The 25,823-nt window shown below is 46.3% G+C and overlaps 1 protein-coding gene across 2 annotated transcripts in view; it reads left to right on the forward strand.

Moving 5' to 3' along the window:
- LOC126541931 (UPF0764 protein C16orf89 homolog) overlaps positions 1-25,823 on the forward strand; it is a 114,126-nt gene that overhangs the window by 64,195 nt on the left and 24,108 nt on the right. For both annotated transcript variants that reach the window (XM_050188903.3, XM_055076696.1), the window contains exons 2-3: positions 23,364-23,420; positions 25,407-25,565. In XM_050188903.3, coding sequence (XP_050044860.1) covers positions 23,364-23,420; positions 25,407-25,565 — 216 coding nt within the window. The remainder of the gene's footprint in view (positions 1-23,363; positions 23,421-25,406; positions 25,566-25,823) is intronic.

Raw genomic sequence — 25,823 nt, forward strand, 5'->3', positions numbered from 1 at the left:
TGTATTCTCAAGCTATCCTCAACTGGAAGCTCTTCCTCCATTCCACTGATTTGAGCCTCGCGCACCTTCTCAATTGGGAAAGTCGCTACGCTTCCCAAGAATTACCATTAAGTGTCACTGTAGAGTAGTTTCAACTACTGTCGGGGGGTGTTGTTGCCATCCACTTTCTTGGAATGTTCTAATGGAATGCGAAGGTATTCTATAAGCGAGACCCGCAGGAGAAGTCCACCTTCAAGAAGCCCTCGGATTCAAAGCGGATGGAAGGATTCACCGGTGAGCAGTAGAGATAAGCCGGAAACATTTAGAGTATTAGAAAAGCTGGGAAGAAATTAATCGTGCCGGATCCGTTACAGGCATAGGTCACTGTACAAGGTACATTTGGAGGTTCTATGGAATAAATAAATTATTAAGGAGTTGGAGTCAGAATGCTAGACTGATAAGCATGTATAAATTATCTGATTAGTCCAAGCAGGCTAGGTGGCTATATTGTCACCGCCCAGCTCCAAAGGGGATGACAATTCATGATCATCGTATCATTATTGCGTCGAGCTGAAAGAAGAAATTTCAATCCGCCTCATATAACATTTGCCTACATTGGCTCCGTCGTCGTGAATTTTCATCTGTGCGAAGTGTCGAATGGCGAACGTTCTAGAATACGGAGCTGTTTCCCGGCCTCGATACCTAGAAACGCTATTGCCGTTGCGTTGCAACAGCAACATTGCGACGACGTTGCAACGACGATAGTGACGAGCCAGAGCGCCCGCATGATTAGCCGCGAGTTGCAACTTTCAGCCTGCGACACGCCGACATTGAAACCGACATTCAAGCAGACGGCAGCCTCACGGGGTGCAGCCTCACGGGGCGCTTGGACGCTTTTACCATATTCGCCCATTTTTTTCATTTTATTCTGTGCTTCAAGTTTATCACGTGATGATGTCGCCTACAATTCGTTTTCTTTCCTTCGTGCGAGAGATCGAGAGAGCACCGCCCGCATTACTGTCATCTGCGGATCACATGCCTCTTGGCACTATACATATAGCGTGGAGAGACACCGATAATATGTGCTAGCGTCTGATCACAGCTGCATTGCGTGGGAACTGCCCTAAGCACAGGACAATAATAGATGGACAAAGGCGCGCAGACTTACGACAAGCATTTGGTAGAAATAAACATGGGATATATAGTGAACTAATAATAATAAAAACAAAGAAAGCTAACTGGTTTTGTGGAGCTCTTAGTAATTGTATTGCTGTATTCTCCCACTAGGCGAATGTAGGTGGACACTTCACAAGCCAGTGCCCAAGCGGACGTCGCCGTAAAACGTATTACGGGATCGTGGTGAAAGTTTTACCAACTGTTGCGTCGCTACTCTTGCGAAATCGTGATATCTGTTGGTCACAGACAGCGAATCTCGCTGGGCTTTTGATTCCTTCTTGAAAAAAAAAAAGACCAAGGGAACAGTTGGAGTGTTTCATACGACCTTTATGAAGGAGGCGCTGAGTCGTACACGAGCTTTTCAGTGATTTGGGCTGTTCCAAGAGCAGAAATTGGAATTAAAGTACATCCTAATTTCTGCCTACCTTGAATCAGTTGTATACCTACGAGATTGTTGAAAAGCTTCGAAAAAGTCCTACAGAAGTCTTAGCTATACAATTTAAAAGACTTTAGACGCTACTGGCATATGTCGAAGCCCTTGTGAGTGGATTTTGAGTGTGGAATTTGGCTTGAGATGCGTTGCCGCGATGTTTGCCTCCCGCGTGCTCTCAAAGGACAAAAACAAACAATAAAACAAAACAAAACAAAGAACGCTTGTTTGTGCAGTGCAGGGGGAATTCGTTGCTGCTGAACAGACTGTCAGTCAGGCATTTTACTAAGGTGTAGCAAGGCGATTAGCAAGAACGCGCGAGGGAAACACGCGGAATTGTGGAATGTTGGCGATTGGTTTCACCGTCACGACAACGCCGCAGTTCACGCTGCTTTAGTGATGACGTGGTACTTAGACTCTCCAGGATTGGTCGGCGTTACCTATGTACCCTATTGATCAGACCGAAGTCCCTGTGAGTTTCTGTTCTTTATTTTTAAAGAAACCAATTTGATTTAAAGAAAAGGAGATTTATCACTATGCGCTAGGCGTAGATAACGTCGCAAAGACGACTCGACAACATTTAGTTAGAGGAGCTCCGGAGTTGTTTCCAACAGTGGCAGTAAAAGTTGGATAAATGTATCTACTTCGTGATAAATTATTCTTAAATGAACTAAGCGATGTATGTCCTAAATAAACTAATTGATTTGTTCGGGGGATAGCCCGTTTCCTTTTTCTTTTCTTCCTTTGGTGGGACGGGGGTGAGGGGGAGGGGAGATGGTGTTCATATGCAGACGAGATAACGGTTCTCGTAGGGACAAGACATCTTCCGTTCGATAATTATTCTATTTTGATCCTTGTTTTCTCGTCTAGTTTGCGACCCTTCACATCTCGCTACACATCTTGTTCTGGACTCGAAGTGTTCAGCAGTGGGTGGCGCTGTGAAAAAAAAAAGTACCTCCTTTCTGACTGTCAAGAGTCATGATTCGCTTCGTTGCAACATTAACGCGCCTCCCGTGAAAGCTACGTTCGCGGAACCGTCATGGGGCAACCGCTTCGTTCTAAAACAGGCGCCAACCAAGGAACGACGTAGTTCCTAACGGACTTACGGGCGGCTGAACGTTGTGTCTGCTGCGTAGAGTCTGCGCGGTACAAGTCGTGAAATCACAATCACGCGTATCCGAATCAAGCACGCTATGTTTCTTGTTCTTGCCATTTGATAATATCGTCTCTTTGTTGTACCTTCTTTCTTTTTTCTGTTTAGTACGTCCTGCCCACTAGCCCACAGGCGTGTATTCTCCCGGGGGCGTAGGAGAACAGTTAGAGGCCAGCACCGAGAAGATGCAGCTTATGATAGGTCACGCGTGGCCACCGTATTAGGCGGCCCCGAAAGGGCCGAGTCCTCAAAAACGTTTCGCCGGAGGAGCGCATCGAAAATGCGACTGCGCCGTACAGCTTTGCCAGCATGGCTCACGTTTACACTAATGCGACTCACCATTAGATTCACAGTACGTGCAAGGTGCTCGACAGCTTTGCAATGTGCCACAGTAGCTTGGCAACGCATAACAATGTTGGAAACGAGGTCGTTTCAACTTTCTCCTGTCTCCGCCGCAGTAGCCTCGGCGCGTTAATCATGCCTGATGTCAAAGGAGGCAGGTTCGTCTCGGAAATCTGCTCACGTTCTGCGGCCGAGGACGACCTCGACCTACACGTAGCTAATCGTAACATCGTTGCTCATTCGCCGCGGCTCGCTAAAGTACTAATGCGCTCATCTGCATTGGTGATAAGCTCGACAGCGACATTGATGTTGGTTTAAGTGGGGTGCGTAATTTATTTCGATGAAATGAGAAATGTTTCCAACGATTGTGTCGCCTGCTTCTGTACAAACGATAGCTTGTTCAATGATCAAAGGATTATAACGTGGTGGGGTAGCAAGAGCGTTCCGGAAATAAAGCACACTTCTTAAATGTGCTCGAACAGTCAATATCGGCAGAAAAAAAGCAACAAGGCGGTACATTATGCACCTTCTGCAAATGAACGCAATTCGACATCTGTTCCAAGTAAAACGCGAATAAAGTAGTGCGATATATCAAATTACCGGCTACGAGCACCGACAAAAACAATGGACTCGGAAAAAAGTTTCTCTGCAGGGCATCCAGTTAATAAAGTTGCTTCCATAACTACAGCATCCTACGAAACAAAAAAAAAAGAAAGAAAAAGAAAGAAATCACAGTTTTGACATGACGGTGAAGTAACGAATGCGATAGCAACATGTAAAGCAGGAGACACACGGTACGATTCGGCGTCCGATCCGACGTGCGGCGCTGCATGCTCCGGCATGCGGCATACGACGACTTGGGGCACACGGTGCCTGCATCCGAAAGATTGAGCGGCGCGTAAGCTCCGCCCAGATCCAGCCCCCCACCCAGCTTGACTTCATATCCACGTTGAGAAACGCAATATAAACAACTCTGCACAACACTGCTTCGCTTTACGCAAACACTGTCAATAAAATTATGCCCCTGCGAGTGACAGAACACTTCACGACGGCGCGTTGTCTACTGACGACTCCGCTAACAGCCAGCGATAGGGCCGGTAGGCCTAGCTAGGAAGACGCCGCGGCCGACGGCGCTTACGATTCAACCCGAGCTCGTCGAAGAGCGTTTATGTTTGCCAAAACAACACTGTACGCTTAGGTCGCCTGTAATTAAATACAATTGGTTTACTCGACGCAGTCGTTGCGAAGGGCAAACGTGCAAGCGAAGCGGGCAGCCTCGCTCGGACGGTCGTTGTCTCATGTCTGCCCGCGAAATGCCCTCTCGTCGCAGCTCCCGGTCTCGCCAGTAGCTTAGTACTAGTGTACTAGGCACTGCTTTGCATAACAGGCACACGTTCGAGATAATTTTACTGAACTGGTAACTATTTCGTGTCGGAAACAAACTGCAGCAGGCAAGGAAAAAAAAAAGAAGACTGCGAGAAACCGGCCAGCCAGCGCCGCCTCCGTGGAGGGAACGTCAGAGAACGTCACATGCCAGCCGCGCTGTCATTGGATGCGGCCAGACGACGGTGTGGTTGTCGGACGCGTCGGACGATGAAAATCTGCCCGGTTTGTCGCACGCCGGACGTCCGATCCGGCGCTTCGGCACGGCAAAACACCTCGATTCCGGCTGCCGTTCCGGCGCGTCGGACGCCGGATCGGACACCGAATCGGACCGTGTGTCTTCTGCTTTAGAGTATTGCACAATGTGTTATACTTGTCGCGGTAGTGGTAGTATGAATTGAAATGCACATAAGCTGACTCAGTAAAAACGAGCTGCTGTGCTCGGGGTCCTCTGTTTGAATCCTGCTATCGGACAATTTGATTTGTGCTTAATAATTAAAGCCGACGTCTTTCTTAGCACATTCCATATGGGGTATGTTTCAAACCTCTTTCCTGGGCCGATCCCGAAGGCAGTGTACAGCCGCCCCAATAAAATTACATCATTTTCATGTTTGGCCTGTGTTATTGTCTCGCACTTTTGATATCTAAGTCTGAGATGATTTAAGATAAAAGGCATGCGCCGTCGGTGTTTTGGTGATCAAATATGTGAGCTGCATTCTCATAAGTCTGAGGAACAGTTGTGTCAGAAATGTAAGACCTGGATGATCAACTTTAGTGATAGAATTGTGTGCCAATACAACCCACATATACGACATGTTATATAACATGGCATTTAGCATGCATATATCTATACCTAAATACTTACGGAAACTTACGGCGACGCAGACGTCAAGAATTCGCTTGGAGTGTCCATAAAATTGATACATAAGTATGTACACAAGAAAATGCTAAATTTGTCCCTGTTGTATACTTTTCGGTTAGGAAGGACAATGACTTACTAAGTGTTGATAAAGAGGTACAATATCACTTTCTGTAAAGAAGGTTATTAAAGAAGCACTGACATGGCATTAACTCGTAAGCATTCTTTCGCAAGTACTCCAGCAAAATTTGTCTCACGCGAAAAGTATAATGCCTTGCATCTGCACAAAAGTGCGTAAATTGCGAAGATAAAACATTTAAACGCAGTTATAGTGTAACTGTAGATGATTGGTAGCTCTATAATCACTATAATCATTTTTGTGCTTGAATGCATAAAACGATGTTTTGTTAGGAAACTAACTGGAACGCCAGTGCATTTGTCCACAAAGTTCGGGAATTAATATTTCGGAACTAGTGTCATCCTGAGAATTAGTTCCAGCTGTATCCGCCTTGCGAACTCCACGGCTAGAATTTGTAAATTGCAATGTGGGCCATAAGGTCATTAGTTAAAGACTAAATTAGTAAATGTTTGTTAATTAGTAGATTATGCATTTCAATGTTTTGTGCAAGTAGTGTCCACCGCCACGAGTAGACCACTTCATGAGCTAGAACTGTGTTATCTGCCACAGGCAACCTTTGAGAATTTTTGAATGCGTTCACGTGAAGCCCCTGTATAATTCGCAGTCTACTTCCCATATAGCAATTTCTTTTATTTACAAATGCCGGGGGCAATAATTAATTAATAATGATAACTTGATGGTTCTTACAAGACGGGAGTATAATTTACATATTGAAATATGAAATCCATACGAGACATAAATGCGTAAGAAAAAATAAGTTGCTTTATAAGAATAGTATTCTGGACGAAACTGCACAACAAAATTTTTCCAGCTTCATAAGAAAATTGTTACTGCCAGAAACGTTACTGGAAAACTTTTCGAAGCACTGATAATTCATGAACACATTCTCGAGGTTCCCGTGAAATAAGTTCATCCGTCTTTTTGTTTTCATTTATTGTATTGACTGTGAGCATGGTAATACACAAAGAAAATGAATTTACAGCATACAATTCTGATATCGCTTATAACATGGAATATATTCGTCATCTACAACTCAATTGCAGCGTATGCGTGCTTTTCTGTCGATTTCGATTTTGTTATATATTTGAGATACTCATCAGCCAAGACAGTGAGTTGAGCGAGTCATAGCCAGATACGCATCAAACTGTTTTATTAGATATACATATTTATCTCGCAACTGTCCCATCTCATACCTTGCTACTATTGACCTTGCGATGGTTCGCCACTTGTTTATTCCCGTTTTCAATGATAGGCTTCAGTCACACGTTGAAGACACAGCAAACAGATCAAGAACTTGACAAAAAAATATTTTACCGTATAACCGTGGTTTGGCTTAGAGCCCGATTCTTTCGCTCATTTCTGCACAGTTTGTGCTGTATATGCGCTCCCTTTCTTTTTCTCTCTCCCTCTACTTTTCTGTCATTTTACCTCCCCACCCCTCCCTCCCCAGCGCAGGTTAGTAAACCGCATCTGCCCCTCTGGCTAACCTCCCTGCCTTTGTTCTTTCCCCCCCTCTCTCTCTCTCTCTCTCTCTCTCTCTCTCTCTCTCTCTCTCTCTCTCTCTCTCTCTCTCTCTCTCTCTCTCTCTCTCTCTCTCTCTCCCTCCTTCTCTCTCTCTCGCTCTCCGTCCCTCTCTCTCTCTCTCCCTCTACTTTTCTGTCATTTTACCTCCCCACCGCTCCCTCCCCAGCGCAGGTTAGTAAACCGCATCTGCCCCTCTGGCTAACCTCCCTGCCTTTGTTCTTTCTTCTCTCTCTCTCTCTCTCTACTTTTCTGTCATTTTACCTCCCCACCCCTCCCTCCCCAGCGCAGGTTAGTAAACCACATCTGCCCCTCTGGCTAACCTCCCTGCCTTTGCTCTTTCTTCTCTCTCTCTCTCTCTCTCTCTCTCTACACACACACACACACACAATTCGGGATAGCAATTTCGCAAGTCCACGGCGGCCGCGTTTCGATGGGGGCGAAATGCGAAAACACCCGTGTACTTAGATTTAGGTGCACGTTAAAGAAACCCAGGCGGTCGAAATTTCCGGAGTCCTCCACTACGGAGTGCCTCATAATCAGAAAGTGGTTTTGGCACGTAAAACCCCATAATTTTTTAATTTCGCAAGAGAACGCGAAAAATGACATTCTCGGTATAAGCCGGCAGACTTATTACCGACCGGCCGCTGATACTCGAACGAGGCACTCGTGATGGTCGACACTTCTGAAGGGGGAGGAATTCATTTCATATATTAGATGCCTCGTTTCCTTCTGCTGAAATGTGCTTAGCTGCTGTCGATGTTGCCCTCTGGCATAGGGCCAACGTTTCGTCCCTGTATAATAATGAAAAAGCACATTATACAGGCATTCCTGTACGAAAACATGCGAAATAATCGAAGAATAAATGAGGGGACAAGAGTGACGTATTACTACCGAACGAGCCGTCTATCACTGAAATGGACGAAACCATATACCGGGTGTCCCAGCTAACTTGAACCAAGGGTTTAAAAATGAAATATTGGGGTCAGGAGAGTGAAACTACCTGCATATTGGTGACAGGCATTTGGCGCACCACAGGAAATTTTTTGTATTGCAATTACTTAACTAGTAATTAAAATAATTTTTTTAAAATTTTTAATATTGACTTTAGACACTAAGTGTGATTCGCAAAGTTGGAGAGCACTTTCAGAAACCCCCATTCCATTATTCGCCATAAAGAAAACCTTACGTGTACCTCTTTTTTCGAGCTCGAAAGAAAGCCCGCGAAATACAAAAAAAAACCACGTGACGAGCGCATTCGCGCGCCGCGATCGTGCTGCTCTCAACCGTGCTTTCAGTGAACGAAATCAGCTCCGGTATTCATTCGGCGGCCCCGTTTCAGAGGCAGGCCGATATCTTGGTGGTGGTTTCTTCGGCCGTGTCAGCCAGTTCGCGCGTGACGGTGTAAATTGCAGCGAGTGCGCTGCGCTTTGCAGTCGCGATAAAGACTGCCAAGCTCGAAGTTTTCAAATGAGAGGAGTTTTATTTGCCAGTTGCAAAGAAAATAAAAGTGGCGGTTTATGGCTTGGCTGTGCGGCGATGACAGCCGTGGCATGCGGTTGTCCTGACTCCATTTCATTTCGGTTTCTTACCAATTATAAAAAGTGCTCGAATAGGTCACCTTGTGCGACGATACAGCTATGGCATCTTGTAACCAAATCAGCCGTTGCATTTCGTATGACAGCCTCAGGCATGTTTAAACAGACTTCCGTTATTTTGTCTTTAAGGTCTTGCGGTGTGGAAGTTGGTGTGCTGTACACCTTGTCCTTGATATGACCCCACAAAAAGTAGTCCAGAGGTGTCATATCAGGAGACCTGGCTGGCCAGTTCACGGGACCTAGTCGTCCTATCCATTTCTGCGGGAACGCTGCGTCGAGCCAGGTCCGAGCCTTGGCGCTGCTGTGCGCGGGGGCGCCATCGTGTTGAAACCACACATTTGTGGCCCTGGCGAGCGGTAGATCCGAAAGGAAGTCGTCAACGGGTCCTCTGAGGATATCATTGGTGTAGCGATCTGCTGTCAGCGTCTGGTCGAAAAACACAGGCCCGATCAAACTACCGTCGAAAAGTCCACACCAAACACTAAATGACCACTGGTACTGGTGCTGCGTCTGTAAAACCCAGTAGGGATTTGAATCGCTCCAGTAATGAGCATTGTGCAGGTTCACCGGTGAATTGCGCGAAAAACTAGCTTCGTCACTCCATATCACTTTGTTCAAAAAATCCGGGTCGTCCTGCATCTTTATCAGAATCCAATTAGCAAAATCGGTCCTGTTTTGGAAGTCCCGTGGCAACAGATTTTGATGAAGCTGTACGTGGTACGGATGCAGGCGGTGTTTGCGCAGTATTCGCCAAACTGATGACCTGGAGACTCCGGTATCCTCGCTCACGCTGCGCACGCTTGCTTGGGGTTCCAGAGCGAACAGCGATAAAATATGCGTCTCGAAGTCCTCGTCAAAAACAGGTGCTCTGTGTCGTGTGGACGTAAAACTGCCCATCCGTCGCAGCGTCTCGAAGGCACGCAGGATCGTTACTGAACTTGGCCGCCTGCCTGGGTGCCATTGTTGCATAAGGTCTGCAGCGCGCCTTCTGTTCCCATGACATGCACCTAGAGCCAGAACCATGTCTGCTTTCTCTTCATTTGTAAACGGCATGTCTGCAGTGCTAGTAATCACTACACCAAAGATTCAGTCTCGCATGAGAGTGGCATAAGAAGAGCACACGACAAACTGTGCTTCAGCGCTGCTTCCAGCTTTCAAAATCCTCATTAGGAAACTGCAACACACAGCCGCCAACACCTCGCGGCGAAACATTATTCCCTGTATTTCTCTTTTGCTTCTGAGTGACAAAGCAGACTCGCCATCTCAGTATCTTATCAGATTGGGACTAAGTCGTCGTCGCCGGGTGCCAACTAGCTGACGCGGACGAAAAACCCCCGCCAAGATATCGGCCTGCCGCTGCAACGGGGCCGTCGAATAAAGGCCGGAGCTGATTTCGTTCACTGAAAGCACGGTTGAGAGCAGCACGATCGCGACGCGCAAATGTGCTCGTCACGTGATTTTTTTTGTATTTCGCGGGCTTTCTTTCGAGCTCGGAAAAAGAGGTACACGTAAGGTTTTCTTTATGGCGAATAATGGAATGCGGGTTTCTGAAAGTGCTCTCCAACTTTGCGAATCACATTTAGTGTCTAAAGTCAATATTAAAAAATTTAAAAAAATTATCTTAATTACTAGTTAAGTAATTGCGATACAAAAAATTTCCCGTGGTGCGCCAAATGCCTATCACCAATATGCAGTTAGTTTCACTCTCCTGACTCCAATATTTCATTTTTAAACCCTTGGTTCAAGTTAGCTGGGACACCCGGTATAAGGAGAACTCCTACAAATGTTTTCGTTTGTAGCAGGGCGTTAAGTTGAGGTTTCTGTCACATTTATAATAAACGAAAAATGGCAATAATCCGGAACGAGAGACAACGCGCCACCGGTGGGACATTACTATACATTACTAAATCGTGCTGTATATTTTTCGGTTCAGTGACTGCGAATACGCAAATGTGCGCGTCTGAAGCTGAAAAGTAAGTTGTACGTTTTCCTTTCTTTTTTGTTGGAGTCGACAGTAACTCGTTAAACACTAAAATGTGTTCTTTAACGCAGTGTATTGCCCATGACGTGAATCGCCTCAGCTTGAGCTCTTACTGCCAAAAGTTGGCGAGATATGATTAAGTTGCACAGAAACGCTTTCGCATTCAACGACATTCATTTGTTCTCCCGTGTGTCGCTCAACAACGTCTCTGGGTTACATGTGCAGCATTTCATTTTATGTTCGGCTTAACTGACTTGGAACAATGCTTTGGTACAACTACGCAATCGGTACAGTCAATTTGTCCAAGCGCAGCCAGCAGTGCTTCAGCGTAATACACGACGTCCATGTTGACGAAGGCGCTGACTATGTTCCCTGAGGACCCCGCCACGCGACCAGTCGTCGCTGTTATTTTAAGCAGTTTTCATTCCTAAGACCCGCTGCGGTAGATCAGTGGCTATGGCATTGTACTCTCCTACAGTCTACTAGGATATTCTAGTACACTGTAAGTCTGCTAAGAATAAAGTCGCAGGTTCAACGCCAACCGCGGGGACCGCATACCGATGGGGACGGAATGCAAATATGCGCATGTGTCTGGCATGAGCGCACGTTTAAGAACGCCGGGTGGTCAAAACCATTCCGGAGTCTCCCACTACGACGAGTCTCACAATCAGATCGTGGTTTTGGCACGTAAGACTCCGGAATTTGGTTAAATAACCACCACGTTTCTCCTTCAGGCACCTTTCGGGATCGGTTTTAAAAAAGGGATGCCACTCGAGCTTATCGCCTGACATCACGGGTCTATCGATTCTTAAGAGAGCACCGGCGTAACCAGAGAATAAAAAGTCGTATTTTCACCCGAAATGCGAAGCATCGATTGGGATAGCAAATCAGTAGACAGCTATAGCAAGTAAGGATAGTAGTTTTCGCTGCCGTGTAAACTTGTAAACATTCGCTTCCTAACTAAATTAACGAACCTGGTGTCACGCGCGCACAAGTAAATATGAACACATCTTACTCGATGACCGCGGAAACACGCTGTCAAAATGCTGAAGGGAGGAAGCACGGCAGGAGCAGCGAGGGAATTGACCTTCGTGCGGCCTCTCGCTTTAACGCTAACTAAGCGGCGAAAACACAGCGCACACGAAGCTATCACCAATCGGAGCACTCTGTCCCCATCGCAGGTCGCTTTCAACATATGGTCCTCGCGGCGGCGCGCGGCCGCACCATACGCAGCCCCCTAAGCAGTAGAACCTAACCCCCTCACTCCCCTCCCTCAGTGCCTTGCGCGCGACGGAAGACGGCGCGCTTTCTCCCCGCTTTCTTCTTTTGCACGCGCGAGCTTAAGCCGCCATCGTCGGCTCACTCTAGCACGCTTTAACTCGCACATACAGCATACGGCGCGCTTCGACGACGTTATCCCACTTGGACCTTTTACAGAACATCACGGCGACGGGCATACACGCGCCTGAAGTCTCCATATAATTGCTATCGCAATAAAAGAAGCCTTGTCAAAAAGAGACGATGTATTGTGAGCACAAACGTAAAGCTAATGTTGTTTGAGCCGCGCCGTATTACGGTATGCGACACGAAGCTATAAGCGCATGCTCCACAAACTTTATTATATCAGCACACAGCGAACGCGTTCCCTTTTGCTTCTTACATACTTCTGAATTCCCAAAGCTTTCACTCCTTTCCCTTTTCTTCCACTTTATTTCGCAAACGTCCTTTCTGAAGCGTTTCAGCTTGAAATGGAATGTGTCCACTATTGAGCAGCACGGGACACAGTTAAACGAAGAAATATATAATACAGGATGTTTATACAAGACGGAATGATCGTTTGAACGCCAATAATAGCAGGTGAAGCAGGCCAATGAAAAAGAATAGGCAATGCGCGTGCATAGAGACGAATGGGACTGCGTCGTCTATGGTTCAGACAATTCTGGAGACGTAAAATCCTTGGCATAGCATCAGCAGCTGAGCAATACTCTCTGTGGGATGTAAAGCTCCGATAGGGTGCTTAGACTTCAAGTCTTCCAAGTAAGACGCTTTGGGCTTCGTGTTCGGCGAATAAGACGTTTTAGACTTCGTGCAGCGCAGGAGTGGGACAACCGTAGATGCGCACTGGTAGCGAATACACTGATAGGCTTTCTCCCCGTTTTAAAAGCATGTTATTGAAGACCAACTCCATTTTGAACGGGGCACTTGTTTGCCTGCACTCCGAAGAAAAACTCGTGCACTCAACAATCTCGTCATATAGCAATGATCCACTTCACTTCATCCTTTATTCAATGTTAGCTCGAAGAAGCCCGCCTGTCGCCACTACATGTAACATCCACTGGTAGGAAAAAAAATACACGCGCCGTTTTTGCTTTTCTTTTTCACTTATATGCAAAGCGATATAAGCAGGAGAAATCCTATATTCTAAGCGTACGAGCGACAGTCGTTTCTTGGAAGGAAGCGGACGTGGAGAACGGAAGAACAGGAATAAGTCACAAATTCAGCTGAGAACAAGTACGTCAAATCTCCTGTCGGCTTTGTAGGGACGAAAACGAAACGAAGTCTCGGACTTGAAAGCGGCGTTCCCGTGAAGATCTGTAACGCAATCATGCCGAATTTACGACAGTCAAAAGCCTGCATAAGGCAGCTCTACAGCAACGTGGCTTTATTGATAGCGCAATGTTTTTCCTTTAAGTTGACTCAACGAAGCTTAATACAGTAAGCTTCAGTGCGGGAAGTTGCAACATAGCTTGCCTGAAAGTTGCGTTGTCTGTTCAGCTTATTTGTTGCTATACTGCATCTGCATTTTCAATCAAAAAGCTTTTCACTTTCTCAGTCATGTCTTTATTATCATAGAAATTAGAAAAAGAATCCTACCGTTATAAAACAGAAGTAAAGACAATTTCTGCAACACCATTTAATAAACAGAAAATACAGGGTTGATTCCTTCCTTTCTTTCTTCATCCTTCCCTTACTTGCTTCCTTCCTTGCTTCCTTCGTTCCTTCATTCATTCATTCAAGCTGTGAAAGCTCTTGTTTAAGCTAGCACACAGCAGGAGCCAGCAAAAATAAATTGAGTGTGGTTGTGTGTACGAACAGTTAATTTAGATGTACATGCACCCATGTGCACTTGAACAAAGCTTCAATTTGTTCAGTGCATTCAGCTAACAGCTATCAGAAGCAATAGCGCTGGACAAACATACGGCTTTGTCAGTCAGCAGTTCTAAGATTTTGCTCCTTTGTTTAAAAAGGCTTTTCCATTATAACAGTACCTAGCTCCACCCGTGTAGGTTGTCCAAAGCGTCCGCACTCTTCCTCCTAAGGCCTTTCTGTAACCGATTCCCTTATCTATGCAGAATAGCATATAGATGCCTACTACATACATGCCGGAAGAACTCAATAAGGATCTCTCTCTCTCTCTTTCTCTCTCTCTCTTTCTCTCTCTCTCCATCTCTATCTCTATCTCTCTCTTTCTCTTAAAGCATCAAAAGTACTTTGAGTGACAAATGTGCTAGCAGCGAGGACTCAAACGGAAGTTCTGAGAATGCAGGAATGCATGCCACAATGCCAGATTTGATATGGGCTACGTGCCTCGTGTCAGGATGGCTTGCCGTTTTTGATACATAAAACCATGCTTTTGAGCGGTCTTATGTGACAAAAAAAGCCGCAGTAAACTGCCTTTTTAGGGGTTTCTGGGTTTTATTCTGGAACGTTACTGGTCAAAACTGCAGTCTGATTTTGAAGTATGCCGCAGTGGGGGACTCCGGATTAATGTCAAACCCCTGGGAAGCTTGGACGTCCACTTAAACGCAAGTAAACAAGTGTTTATGCGTTTTACTTACATCTAAATAGGGTCACCGCAGCAGGGATGGAACCCAAGACTTCGAGCTCAGCAGCGTAACGTCCTTTATAATGAGTTACAACGATGGTTATAGTAAGCAAATACTGACACTTCCTCAAAGGCAATCCAAGTTATAGGATACGAACTATGGTGCCAGCTGAAAAACAAAACCCTCAAGCGCAATAAGCCAGAAAGTTCTTTATTCGCTTCCAATTATGTGGTTTTGATGACTTCGTGCATAAATTCGATTTAGTTGGTCTTAGCTTGGGTACGCAACGATGAAACTCCGGTGGAAACGCATGCGTATTTCGTGCTTTTGGTACCACGCACTAAAGAAAGTTTCTTACGCAGCAAAGCTTGAAATAGCCCAAAAGCCATATGGCAATTGTCTGAAAACATAGCTGCTTACACAACGTCATTGTGATGCTGTCGACGTAAAAAGAGCTGTAACTAGCTTTCCTCGGCATTGTGCAGCTTAAAGAAAGCGTTTGGAGACCCATGCTGCCGGTAAGCGTTGCTTCGGTGACCAGGTGAGGATGAAAGTTGAATAGTGAGAGTACGGACACGAATTGTTGAGTAGGCAATGATGCTGCGGAAGTTTAAAGCACTTGTACAGCAAACTAAGTACAGTGTTGCAACCTCGCTGTCCTCTTGCAAAAGATGCGGATTGCTTTGAAGCTCATTTGTTATTCTTGTGAAATACTGTTTGCAGTTGTTAAGTACATTGGCTTTCCAGTGCAGTTTGACCAAATGTGTGACACACACATACACACGTCACACGGTGATGTGCATAAAGATGCATAAGCTTCTGAAATTGCTCAAGAACGCTCGAGAACGTTATTTGAGGGAACTCTAACCTCCTAAATTGTGTCATCTTCATCGCAGACGGCGTGCTGCTATAGTTCTTCGAAATGTCAACAGTGGCCCTCGTCCTCCGCTTTCTTAGGTTCGGCTTTACTAGCAATGCTGTGGCAGGGGCTTCTTGGTAAGATAGAGACGCTCTGCTTCATAGCGTGACAAAGTACAGGTAAGCTAGGTAACACGGATAACACTATGTTAGTTATCACTTTTTACTATATACATTCCCCGCCAAACCAAATCTTCATGTAAATGTCAAAGCAAAAAGGCACAGTCCTTCAAAGTGAGCGCTCCTTTGGTAACAAATTATACACTACTGCTCGAGGTCACCTTTGACCGTCTTTTTTTTTGTAACTGTCGACCTGATTAGTTCAAACTAATTAGTCAAAGTTTGCTCCCAATGTTTACAATTAGAAACTACTGCTTAGAAGTCTGCAGCCAGCGTTATTAAAACAGCCCCCTGGCTCGCGAAGTGTAGCTGCCAGTGTTCTGGTTGTTTGTATTTCAAGGTGAGCTTTTATGTCCCGAAAGAACCATGTGAATGGTTGAAGGGGCAGGCAGGTGGTCAGTCGGCCGCATGTAAGCATAGAGGCCCGTTTTATGCAGATACTACAACGTTGGGGTAAGACAGAGAGTAGAATCAACCCTACCGTGGTGCCACATCAGTGTGGCGAAGAGCACGAAAAGAATAACAAGATTAAAGAGAGACAAAAAGAATAAACGATCGGAAAGAAAAACGTGCTCAGAACAGGGAGGAGTGCACAAGCAGCGTTGTGTAAAACAAGATGAATGCGCCGGTTAGTATAAAGAACAACTTTTTAAAGTAAAGCAAGTGTGTGAAGTTGCGCGATTGACGCTCAAGGACGCTCAACGACCAGCGACCAATTACTGAAGTTACTTGTGCATGGTAGCCGTTACTGCACCAGTTCGAGCTTCGCGACATAACGTACAGTAATGGTCGCTCAGACGGGACGTTAAGCGCGCCATATTCAAAAGAAAACTCGTGCCAAAATGTATTAAAGCGCTGAGGTTATTTTTATTTATTTTCGCCTGAATTACCGCGTGATATAAGGTCCGACTGAATTTACATGTAAGCACAGAGGCCCGTTTAATGCACATTTCGCAATAGCGACTTATAGGAAATACGTTGTGCATAAGTCGTGGTTCGTGGTCTTCAGCTTGGTTACTTCTTCCAACCACAAAGTTTTTCCTTTCTTCCGTAGGCGTAATGTGAGTGTGAGCTGGGCCCGATTCGAGTAGTTCGCTTCCACTCACAGGCACTATCACATGCACGCGCTGGACAACAGGCAGGACTTATATATAAAAAAAAAACCTTCTTTTAAATTTTCTTACCTCTATTACTTCATTCCGTTCTTCATTTTGTGGGAGATACGGGGTTCTCCTCCGTACTCTTGGGACAAAGGAACGACAACACACAGTAGTGCAAACAATCACAAGGGCATTTATTGCACCTTTCATAGATCAATGCCAGCTAGCCGAGTTGCTATCCCCAAAACATGCCGATGGGCGCGCGACAAATCTAAAAGTCCGACTCACCGCGAGCGAGCGAATATGTTCGCCCCATGCTGGATCCCAACGCCTGGTCGTTCGCGTGTTCGGTCACGCCAACGGAGGCGCGCTCGAAGGCCGCCACGCGAGGCGGTCTCGCAGAAGCATGGGTCGCCGCGCGCGCGTGGGACGTCCACCCGTGCGCCCGACCCGCCGGGAAGAAGGGTCGCTCCACCCGCGGCACGGCACGTCCGTGCTGCTTGCTGTCTCCAACCCAAGAGGCCAAGCGCCTTCCCTTTCGGCGCCCGAGTAACCCCGCCGCGACAGTCGCGCCATCTCTCGCACCGCGCTTGTACCACGCCGCGGGCGCCAGGCCACGCGAGCCGTGCGGGAAAACAGCATATCAGGGGATGCGCTATGCGGGAAAAACATCAGGGGACGCGCGAGAGTCGCGCATCCCCACATCCCCCCAACCTTAAATCACTTCTTATTCCGGCGAAACATGTCACACGGTCTAACATTAACCCGTGCTTCGCGAACAAGGTGGTACATGCAACAGTGGCCGCGCCGGGGAAATGTCCACACGCTGTCCGTAACATGCGAGCCGACTGTCCTTGGGGTACACCGCTGGCGTCCGCCGGTCACAGCAGCAGCTTTGCAGACTCGACGGCATCATTCCAGGCCAGGACTCCGGAGACGACGACGCAGTAGTCGGTACGAGCAAGCGTCGCTCGCGCCGACGCGCCCTGCTGGCAAGAGCCGCCGTAGCTGTCGGTGACCGCTGGCTCCTTTGTCCGCCGCCTAGGGTTGTGAGCTGGATGCAGGAGGCCGCCGAAGTCGCTGCGCCGAACTGGCCACAGCATCACCATCGCCCGGGGTGACTCGATCGTAGTCCGGGGCAGCAGCGCAGACGATGTGCAGGTGGCCGCAAGCCAGGGGTGACTCCAATCACGCTGCGTACACTCAAAACACTCGGCAAACACTAAAGTAGTGCAAGGGAGAGGAATTCTGCATGCGCATCGCCCACGTGGTACGATGTTCAACTCGGCTAGCAAAATATCGGGCAGCTACTCAGATGCTAAGTTCAAGTGAACGAAGCTCGCTTTCTTGAGTCGAACGAGTAATTTCAATTCGTGCGAGGCTAACTAGAATGAGGGAAGCAACTTGCAACGCCTCAACGCCACGGTCCACCAGGTTGTGTCCCTCCACGTGCGACAGGCAGCTTCGTAAAGCCTTAGGCCTAAATCGTCGCTACTCTGACAACAACCGGCATCCAAAAACAACACTCAAAATGAGCGCAAAACAGGCAGCCGCGAGGAGACGTCAGCTCTGTGAGGTGGTCCTACTCCGCTCGGTGCACACAGCATCCGAGTTGACGGCGCCCACCGTCCCAGACGGTGTCGGAGCGCCCGGTGCCAGGCCGCAATACCAGTCAGCCCGTCGTGGCACCCGTGGCCCGCGGCCACCCGGCTCCCAGAGCCGCGACTTCATCCGAGTCAAAGAGATAGAAGAAGCTATTTACATAAGAAATTCGGACCACCCACGAGGCTTCCGTACTCACTCGCTTCAGGCTTGCCACTGCTCCGCGGGCACTCAGCCTCGCTCTCCCAGGATGCAGACCACGTGGCTCTCGTACCGACGAATGTCATTAAAAAAAAAAACTTGCGAAAAGGCTTAGCATGCTGATAAGTTCAAACACACTACAGCCACCGCCGCCTCGCTCAAGAAAGCACGCCGCCGACGCTAGCGATCAAAATCCACGCTAGGCCTACGCTTCGGTTCGAACAAAGGTCTCGAACGAAGCAACACTTAAAATTATCGTCCGATGCCCCAAGAGCCCCACGTTGGGCGCCAGATGTGGGAGATACGGGGTTCTCCTCCGTACTCTTGGGACAAAGGAACGACAACACACAGTAGTGCAAACAATCACAAGGGCATTTATTGCACCTTTCATAGATCAATGCCAGCTAGCCGAGTTGCTATCCCCAAAACATGCCGATGGGCGCGCGACAAATCTAGAAGTCCGACTCACCGCGAGCGAGCGAATATGTTCGCCCCATGCTGGATCCCAACGCCTGGTCGTTCGCGTGTTCGGTCACGCCAACGGAGGCGCGCTCGAAGGCCGCCACGCGAGGCGGTCTCGCAGAAGCATGGGTCGCCGCGCGCGCGTGGGACGTCCACCCGTGCGCCCGACCCGCCGGGAAGAAGGGTCGCTCCACCCGCGGCACGGCACGTCCGTGCTGCTTGCTGTCTCCAACCCAAGAGGCCAAGCGCCTTCCCTTTCGGCGCCCGAGTAACCCCGCCGCGACAGTCGCGCCATCTCTCGCACCGCGCTTGTACCACGCCGCGGGCGCCAGGCCACGCGAGCCGTGCGGGAAAACAGCATATCAGGGGATGCGCTATGCGGGAGAAACATCAGGGGACGCGCGAGAGTCGCGCATCCCCACAATTTTTACAGCGAAGCTGTATACGGCTAGCCGATTCGTCCGTTCGTCCGTCCGTCTGTCGGTCGCCTGTACGTCGAAAACTCCTTCGGCGCAATCCCATGCGCACACGCAAAAAAAAAAAAAAAAAAGAGGCGCGCGATTGATAGTGACGACGACGGCAGTGACGTCGTTGCTCTCCGTCGCAGCCTAGCACGCGCGCAGCAGTTTCTCTCCGGCTCCAAAATGGGTAGGCCACGCGTCATACGCACTCCTGGGGAACAGGCAGCTGTCGATCAGCAACGCCGCGAGCAGAACCTGGAACGAGCTCGTCTACCCCGAGCCGATGCTGTAGCCCGAGCACAAGAACAGGCTCGTGAAGCCAAGCGCAAGAAACAACTGCGTGTCGAGGATCCAATAGCCTACCAAGCCGTCATTTAATGAATCATCTGGTTTAACCCAGTGATAAACACCGGGGCCACACGTTTAAGCTTTGCGGGTTAACCATCTGTACGGAGTGCTTGGGCGGTGACTTTTATTTTATTTTCTCCCACCTTTTCTTTTTCTCCCAGCCACTAAGCCATCATGCCCTGTGCCAGCTACTCTAATACACAGCTCACGGCTTTATACAACATTGATGCGTAGTTCGGGGCGTTCACTTTTAAGACAGACATATGCTGACTGGCAGCAGCGGCAAATAGCTAAGGTGGGCTCGCTGCAACCATAACAAAGCAAGCCAGCAGTGACAGGCACGCCTCTGGACATGGCAGTCACGCCTTTGTTTTCACGGATGCCGGAAACTTTCTCTCTTATAAGCAGTTCGCCCGCTTTGCCAGGAAGCGACAGTCGGATCGTTTTGTCAAGAGAATCCAAAGAAAAAGAACGCTCAGTTCTGCATGGTCTGTTCGCTGAGTCGTCAGCCAGAGGAAAAGTGGGCAAAGAGAGGAAACCAGCGGGGCCTGTACTCGACAGGTCGAAGAAGTCGCGAACACTTCGTTTACGTTAGGCGAGCAAGGCTGGGGAAACGCTGAGAATGCATGTGGAAGATACGGAGAGGCGTCTACCTCGATAACGACGAGAAGTGTGCGAAACGAGGCTGACTTACTGTATCAGTCTGTCGTTTGGGGAATAAAACTGATGACCGGATGGCCGTATGAACATTTTTTTAGATATACGTGAACTACCGCTTAGAAACAGTCTTAAGGAGACTGTCGGGGACTTTGGCCGAAAGCGAGAGATAGAACCAAATAGTTAATACTCGAAACACCGAACATTTATCGAATTATTATTGAATAATCATCGTCAATGTGTAAGCACGGCAAAAGAAAGGAAAGTTAGAACAGCAAGGCGTTAATTTTTCTTGTCCATCCTTAGACTACCCGTATCTAACACTTAGTTCATGTTTTAATACAGCTGTAGGCACCGTACTGATCTCGGGGAGTAGGAATCAGAGGAGCAGGAAAGTACGAAACCTTGGATAAATGCGGCTTTGTTAAAAATGATAACACGAAAAAACAAAACGTATCACTTGTTTGTAAAATGCAGGAGTGCGCCACTGTTGACTAATTTTAATAAATACAGAAATAAGGTAACCGCTGAATTAAAGCAAGCAAAAATTAAGTACTATGAATGGTTATTTGCTAAATTAAACAATTACCCTAGGAAAATTTGGAATGAAGTTAGAGACCTAACTTCTACGAAAAGACAGAACGCTGAGATAAACATAGAGACAGCCACTGGTGTGTTGACAGGCAGACAAGCAGCAGCTGGCTTTGAATGAATATTTTGTTTCCATTACCCAACATCCAGAAAGGGGAGGAGCCATGGCCACACCTGTTGTGAGCGAATTCAGTCTGACTAACTCAGCGATACTTCCACCAGTTACGTCTGCTGAGGTTGTGCAACTACTGCTTAAAATAAAAAAAAACGTCTCTGCTGGGTATGACGATGTTAAACCAGTACCACTGCAATATATTGCCGATATAATTGCACCTGTCTTAGTTCACATCACAAACAGATTATTTGAAATTGGTATCTTTCCAGATCTCAAAATAGCCTGAGTATGCCCAATTTACAAAGGAATTGATAAGCAGTTAATGACAAACTACCGGCCGATATCTGTTTCACTTGTTCTATAAAAAGTGTTCGAGAGTGCCCTAAATGTTAGATTACAAAACTTTTTCAACAAATATAACGTAATCAGTGGCCTGCAATATGGTTCCCCCAAAAAATAAATCTTGGGAAGCAGCTCTTCTTAATATCAGTAATAAAATAATAACAAATGTTGAAAATAGAATGTACACATTCGGCCTGTTTGTATACCTCAGTAAATTCTTTGATTCAGTATGCCACAATTTATTAATTAGCAAATTGGAACAGTATGGTCTACGAGGTACTGTACTGGAACTTTTACGACATTACTTAGCATATCGTTATCAATATGTCAGCATAAATAATGATGCGTCATCGTACGCGGAAATCATAACGGGTGTTCCAGAAGGATCAGTACTTGGACCTCCTTTGTTTATAACTTATATTAATGACCTGTGTGACATCCCCGAGTCTCGTCAACTAGTTATGTATGCAGATGATACTAACACATTCTTTAAAGCTGCTACTATAACAGAGCTCGAACTTAAAGTAAATAATTACCTGATGAAACTTTCTTGCAGGTTACAACAGAATAGGTTACATACGAATTCTTCTAAAGCAAAATATATGATCTTTGCCCCTACTAATAAACCACGTAACTGCAATATTGCTATTCTTTTTTCGAGATAGGATGATAGAACAGGTAAAATGTCAGAAAGTTCTCGGAGTGTGCTTGCAGTAAGATTTGGCCTGGAACATGCACGTCTACAACGTTGCTATGGAACTAAGTAGAACTGTCGGCTGCTTATATAACTGAGCACCCTGGTTCCTCTGTGGTTGCAATATTCCTTGAACTACGCACTTCTTTATTCTCAATTAACCTATTGCATAATAAATTGGGGCACTATTCCACAAGAAAACTCATAAGTTGATAGTACTGCAAAAAAGAGTCTTACGTGCATTCGAGAGATATCGTGGCCTTGTACAAAACTTTAGAACCAAGCCATCTTTTATAAAACATTATATGTTATAAGCAATCCAGGTCTATTACTACAAGTTGATGCGATACATTGAACAAAACGAATAACAGTATATCCTGAATTTACCCACCAATATACGTTACAACTTACGGCAACATAATATGAGAACACCTAAAATAAGAGCCAATTACGGAAAACAACTTGTCAGTTACAAGGCACCTACACTGCTAAATAGCCTACGCTATTTCATAATGAAATTATGGAAGGTTCGAATAAATCATACATAACTTTTGTCATTGCGAACAATACTGAGTTTGCCTAATTAGAACCGTAGCATAAATGGTCCCTCTTTTGTTTCATTTGTTTTTGGGTTATAATTGTTTGAAACTAAATGTACCTTAAGTGTATTTCTTGAATACATACTCTTTCCTTTTTTTTTCTTTTACGGAAATAATATTTTGTGACCCGACACTCCAGTTGATTTCGGCATGTCTATATGATTTGCGTACGGCCTGCGTGCCGAATTGTTGTAGCTGCAGAAGCCTTTATCAGGCCACACGGCCTCTAGCTTCTGCTCCCTTTCTGTTTTAAAGAGGAGAAATAAAATAAATCCATAAATTCAATCCATAATGCTCGTGTGACACCGATGCTCATGTGCCCCCAATCTGGTATTGTTATTATGCAGTTAGGCGCTTCATTTATCTATCGCATTCTATTGCGGAACTTTCTGCTCACTATGCTCTCGGTGGTACTTTATTACTCTCCTTTCGCTCATTAAAGCTGTCATTTCGTTAAACATTTCGGTTAATTTCAATGCATGACTTTTATTTAAGTCATGGTGACAAAACAGCATCTTGAATACTATAGTCACTGCCTCATAGGAGGTTAGTTCAGTGCATAGCGTTCTGATATTATGTTGTTGCTTGAAATTTATTAATGTCTTAAATAATGTTTTACGAAAAGAGCCGGTTTTATCTATAACAGTAATAACATAATGTTAGAAGAAATGTCACCAAGAACTTGTACAAAATACTGACAAATGGAGAGGTAATAAGTGTGGCCGAAAATCTTGGACACATTAACTAAGTTTCTCTCACTTTCAGATCAGCTTCGTCTTGAAGTACGCCGCTTCCAACCCGCCCTGGAGTCTGCACTAAAAGGTAGGTGCTCAGGAAAATAATCTTTCATCAAGATATCCTAAGCATGAAAACTAAAGCACAGATTGGAAAAAGTAGATTTTCTGAGAGTGTCTGTATATCATTCACTAAGGATGCCTAAACAGGCGTCGGTAACGAGATTTCCAGTCCTTATTAAAGGTATCGGCGCCCGGACTTGTCTTTCATGTTTCCTTGCGTCTGCGCGTGCTTCAAATGCTCCTGTAAATATACATGTAAATGCATGCGTCAGCTACTTTTTTATATTCGCTGGAGCGAAGCGTTCTTGTTATTTAAGACCATGCAAGGGGCTTGCGTGTTACTTAATTTGCATTAGCTGTGATGAGAACCGGGAACTGTTATTTTCATTTGCTGAAAGCGTCGCGGCGAAAGAAATTGTTTATCCGGTGCCTGTTATCTGATAAGAGACCTTAATATAACTTGTCTCGTGTTATGCGTTTCTTCCAAACACTCACTGGCTCACACAAGCGTGGACGTTTAATAACGCGAGTATTCAATAAAACTAAAATTTGACCGCCGGCGCGATGAAAATTACCAGATGGGATCAGGTTTGACCTTTGGCTGCGAGGGTTTTCCTCAAAGAAACCTAACACGCTTGATCATCTCGTGGATCAGCGCACCAAGCCAGCATTAGTTTGATAACTGATGGTTCCGTTACTTCCTGATTGGCGTTGCTGTGTTGCTTCTGTTCTGCTTGCTAACATCACGCAAACGAGTTGTAACATGGATCGATGTGATGGGGAAATCAGGATCCGAGTGTAGGGTTTCCCCAATTTGTCCGATGTTTCTTGTGCACTTTAGGTGAAAGGTTATGGTCGACTAGTGAGCAATATTGTTTCAGTTTTGTGCGACCGTTTAAATTTTTCGTGTCCGCATTTTCTAATCTTGAGGGCGTAAGAAGAGGCGGTGACGGTCCATTATTTATTTCATCTTGCGCTTCGTCAGCAACTGGAACATTTTAGGTGACATAAATCTTTTCCCCTTGTTTGTATTGCCATGGCGCAAGAGTACTGCAACTGCAATATTTATTTATTATATTATTTATTTAAACTCAACAGAACAATATGTTGCACTGTCCTTTTTTTAACTCTAAACTTTCATATTTCAAATGAAATTGAGAATAGTAAGTAGGAAGTATTAATGGTTCTCATATAATGACCACTGCGTGAGAACTCCAACTTCCGAAAAGGTGCTCTAGAGCGACCGAATGACATGGGCGCGGGAAAGTGACCGGGAGTTATGGTAATTAGCTTGGCCTTGTAAGCTAAGCTCCACAAACGTTGATATATCAGTGCGATCACAGCGATATTCTAAGTGATTCTAGTGATGATGCTGGTAACAGTAACAAAAGTTTAACCAATGCCTAGCGTTTCTTTTATGGTTGCCATATTGCCATTAGAAAGTAGCCGACAGGCATGTCAGTCTAAAGCGTAGAAGATACGACTGTTCGGGGCCGATAGCCGATCACCCTCTTCGCAAGATGTGCGCACATACGACAAACGTTGTTTTTGCTGTCATGACAGCCCCGTTAGCACAGCGTATTATGCAATTCAATTCGGTTTGATCGTTTCTACCCGACGCGTTGGCCCAGCGCTATGACGTTCTGCTGTTGAGGTTGCAGGCTCGAGTTCCACCGCATTCTGAAATGGCGTACAACGCTCGTTTATTGTTAAAAAGTCACCGCCTAAGAGCTCCGTATAGATGGTTAACCAGCGAAGCTGAAACTTGCGGCCCCGGTGTTTATCACTGGATTAATCCCGATGTTTCATAAACGACAGCTTATACGACGACGCATAAATGTGGCATAAACGACGTCACAAGATCTTCATCAGCAGCACCTAGAAGCGGGGATGCCTTGTTTGCCGCGGGTTCCCATTTTTCAATTTATTTATTTTTTCATTAGGAAACCCGTATATTGTTGCTAAGTAATTCAAAACGCTTAGTACGGTTACCGTTGTATACCCCACGCAGCGCGCCAGTCACGGGCGCACTCAAAGAACGAGCAGCCCAGCCTGGTGAAGGCCGCGGCCGCTCTCAATCGCACTCGGGAGCTGTTCAAGCTGGCCCTGGACATCTACCAGAGGGGCGCCCCTTTGTTCCTGGACACCCTCACCTTTGAATCCGCCGAAGGTGAGGCGCATGCATACGTGTGTCTTCAGGTGACGAAGCAGACAATGAGCACGTATTTTTCGGCAAGTGAATAATTCACTTCCCTTTTGTATGCCATGGTTTTCGATATTGGCCAACGTGCCAAAGAGATGCGATGCGAAATCTGCGATGCGAAAGCTGCGCTCTGAGAAATTTCACCGTGGTTAAGATTGTGAGGGTGGTGGCGTCTATGCATGTATTTCGGAGGCATCAGCAGGCAGTATTGTAGCGCGCAAACAT

This window comes from Dermacentor andersoni, chromosome 2 (genome assembly GCF_023375885.2).
Source record: "Dermacentor andersoni chromosome 2, qqDerAnde1_hic_scaffold, whole genome shotgun sequence".
Taxonomy (NCBI): domain Eukaryota; kingdom Metazoa; phylum Arthropoda; class Arachnida; order Ixodida; family Ixodidae; genus Dermacentor; species Dermacentor andersoni.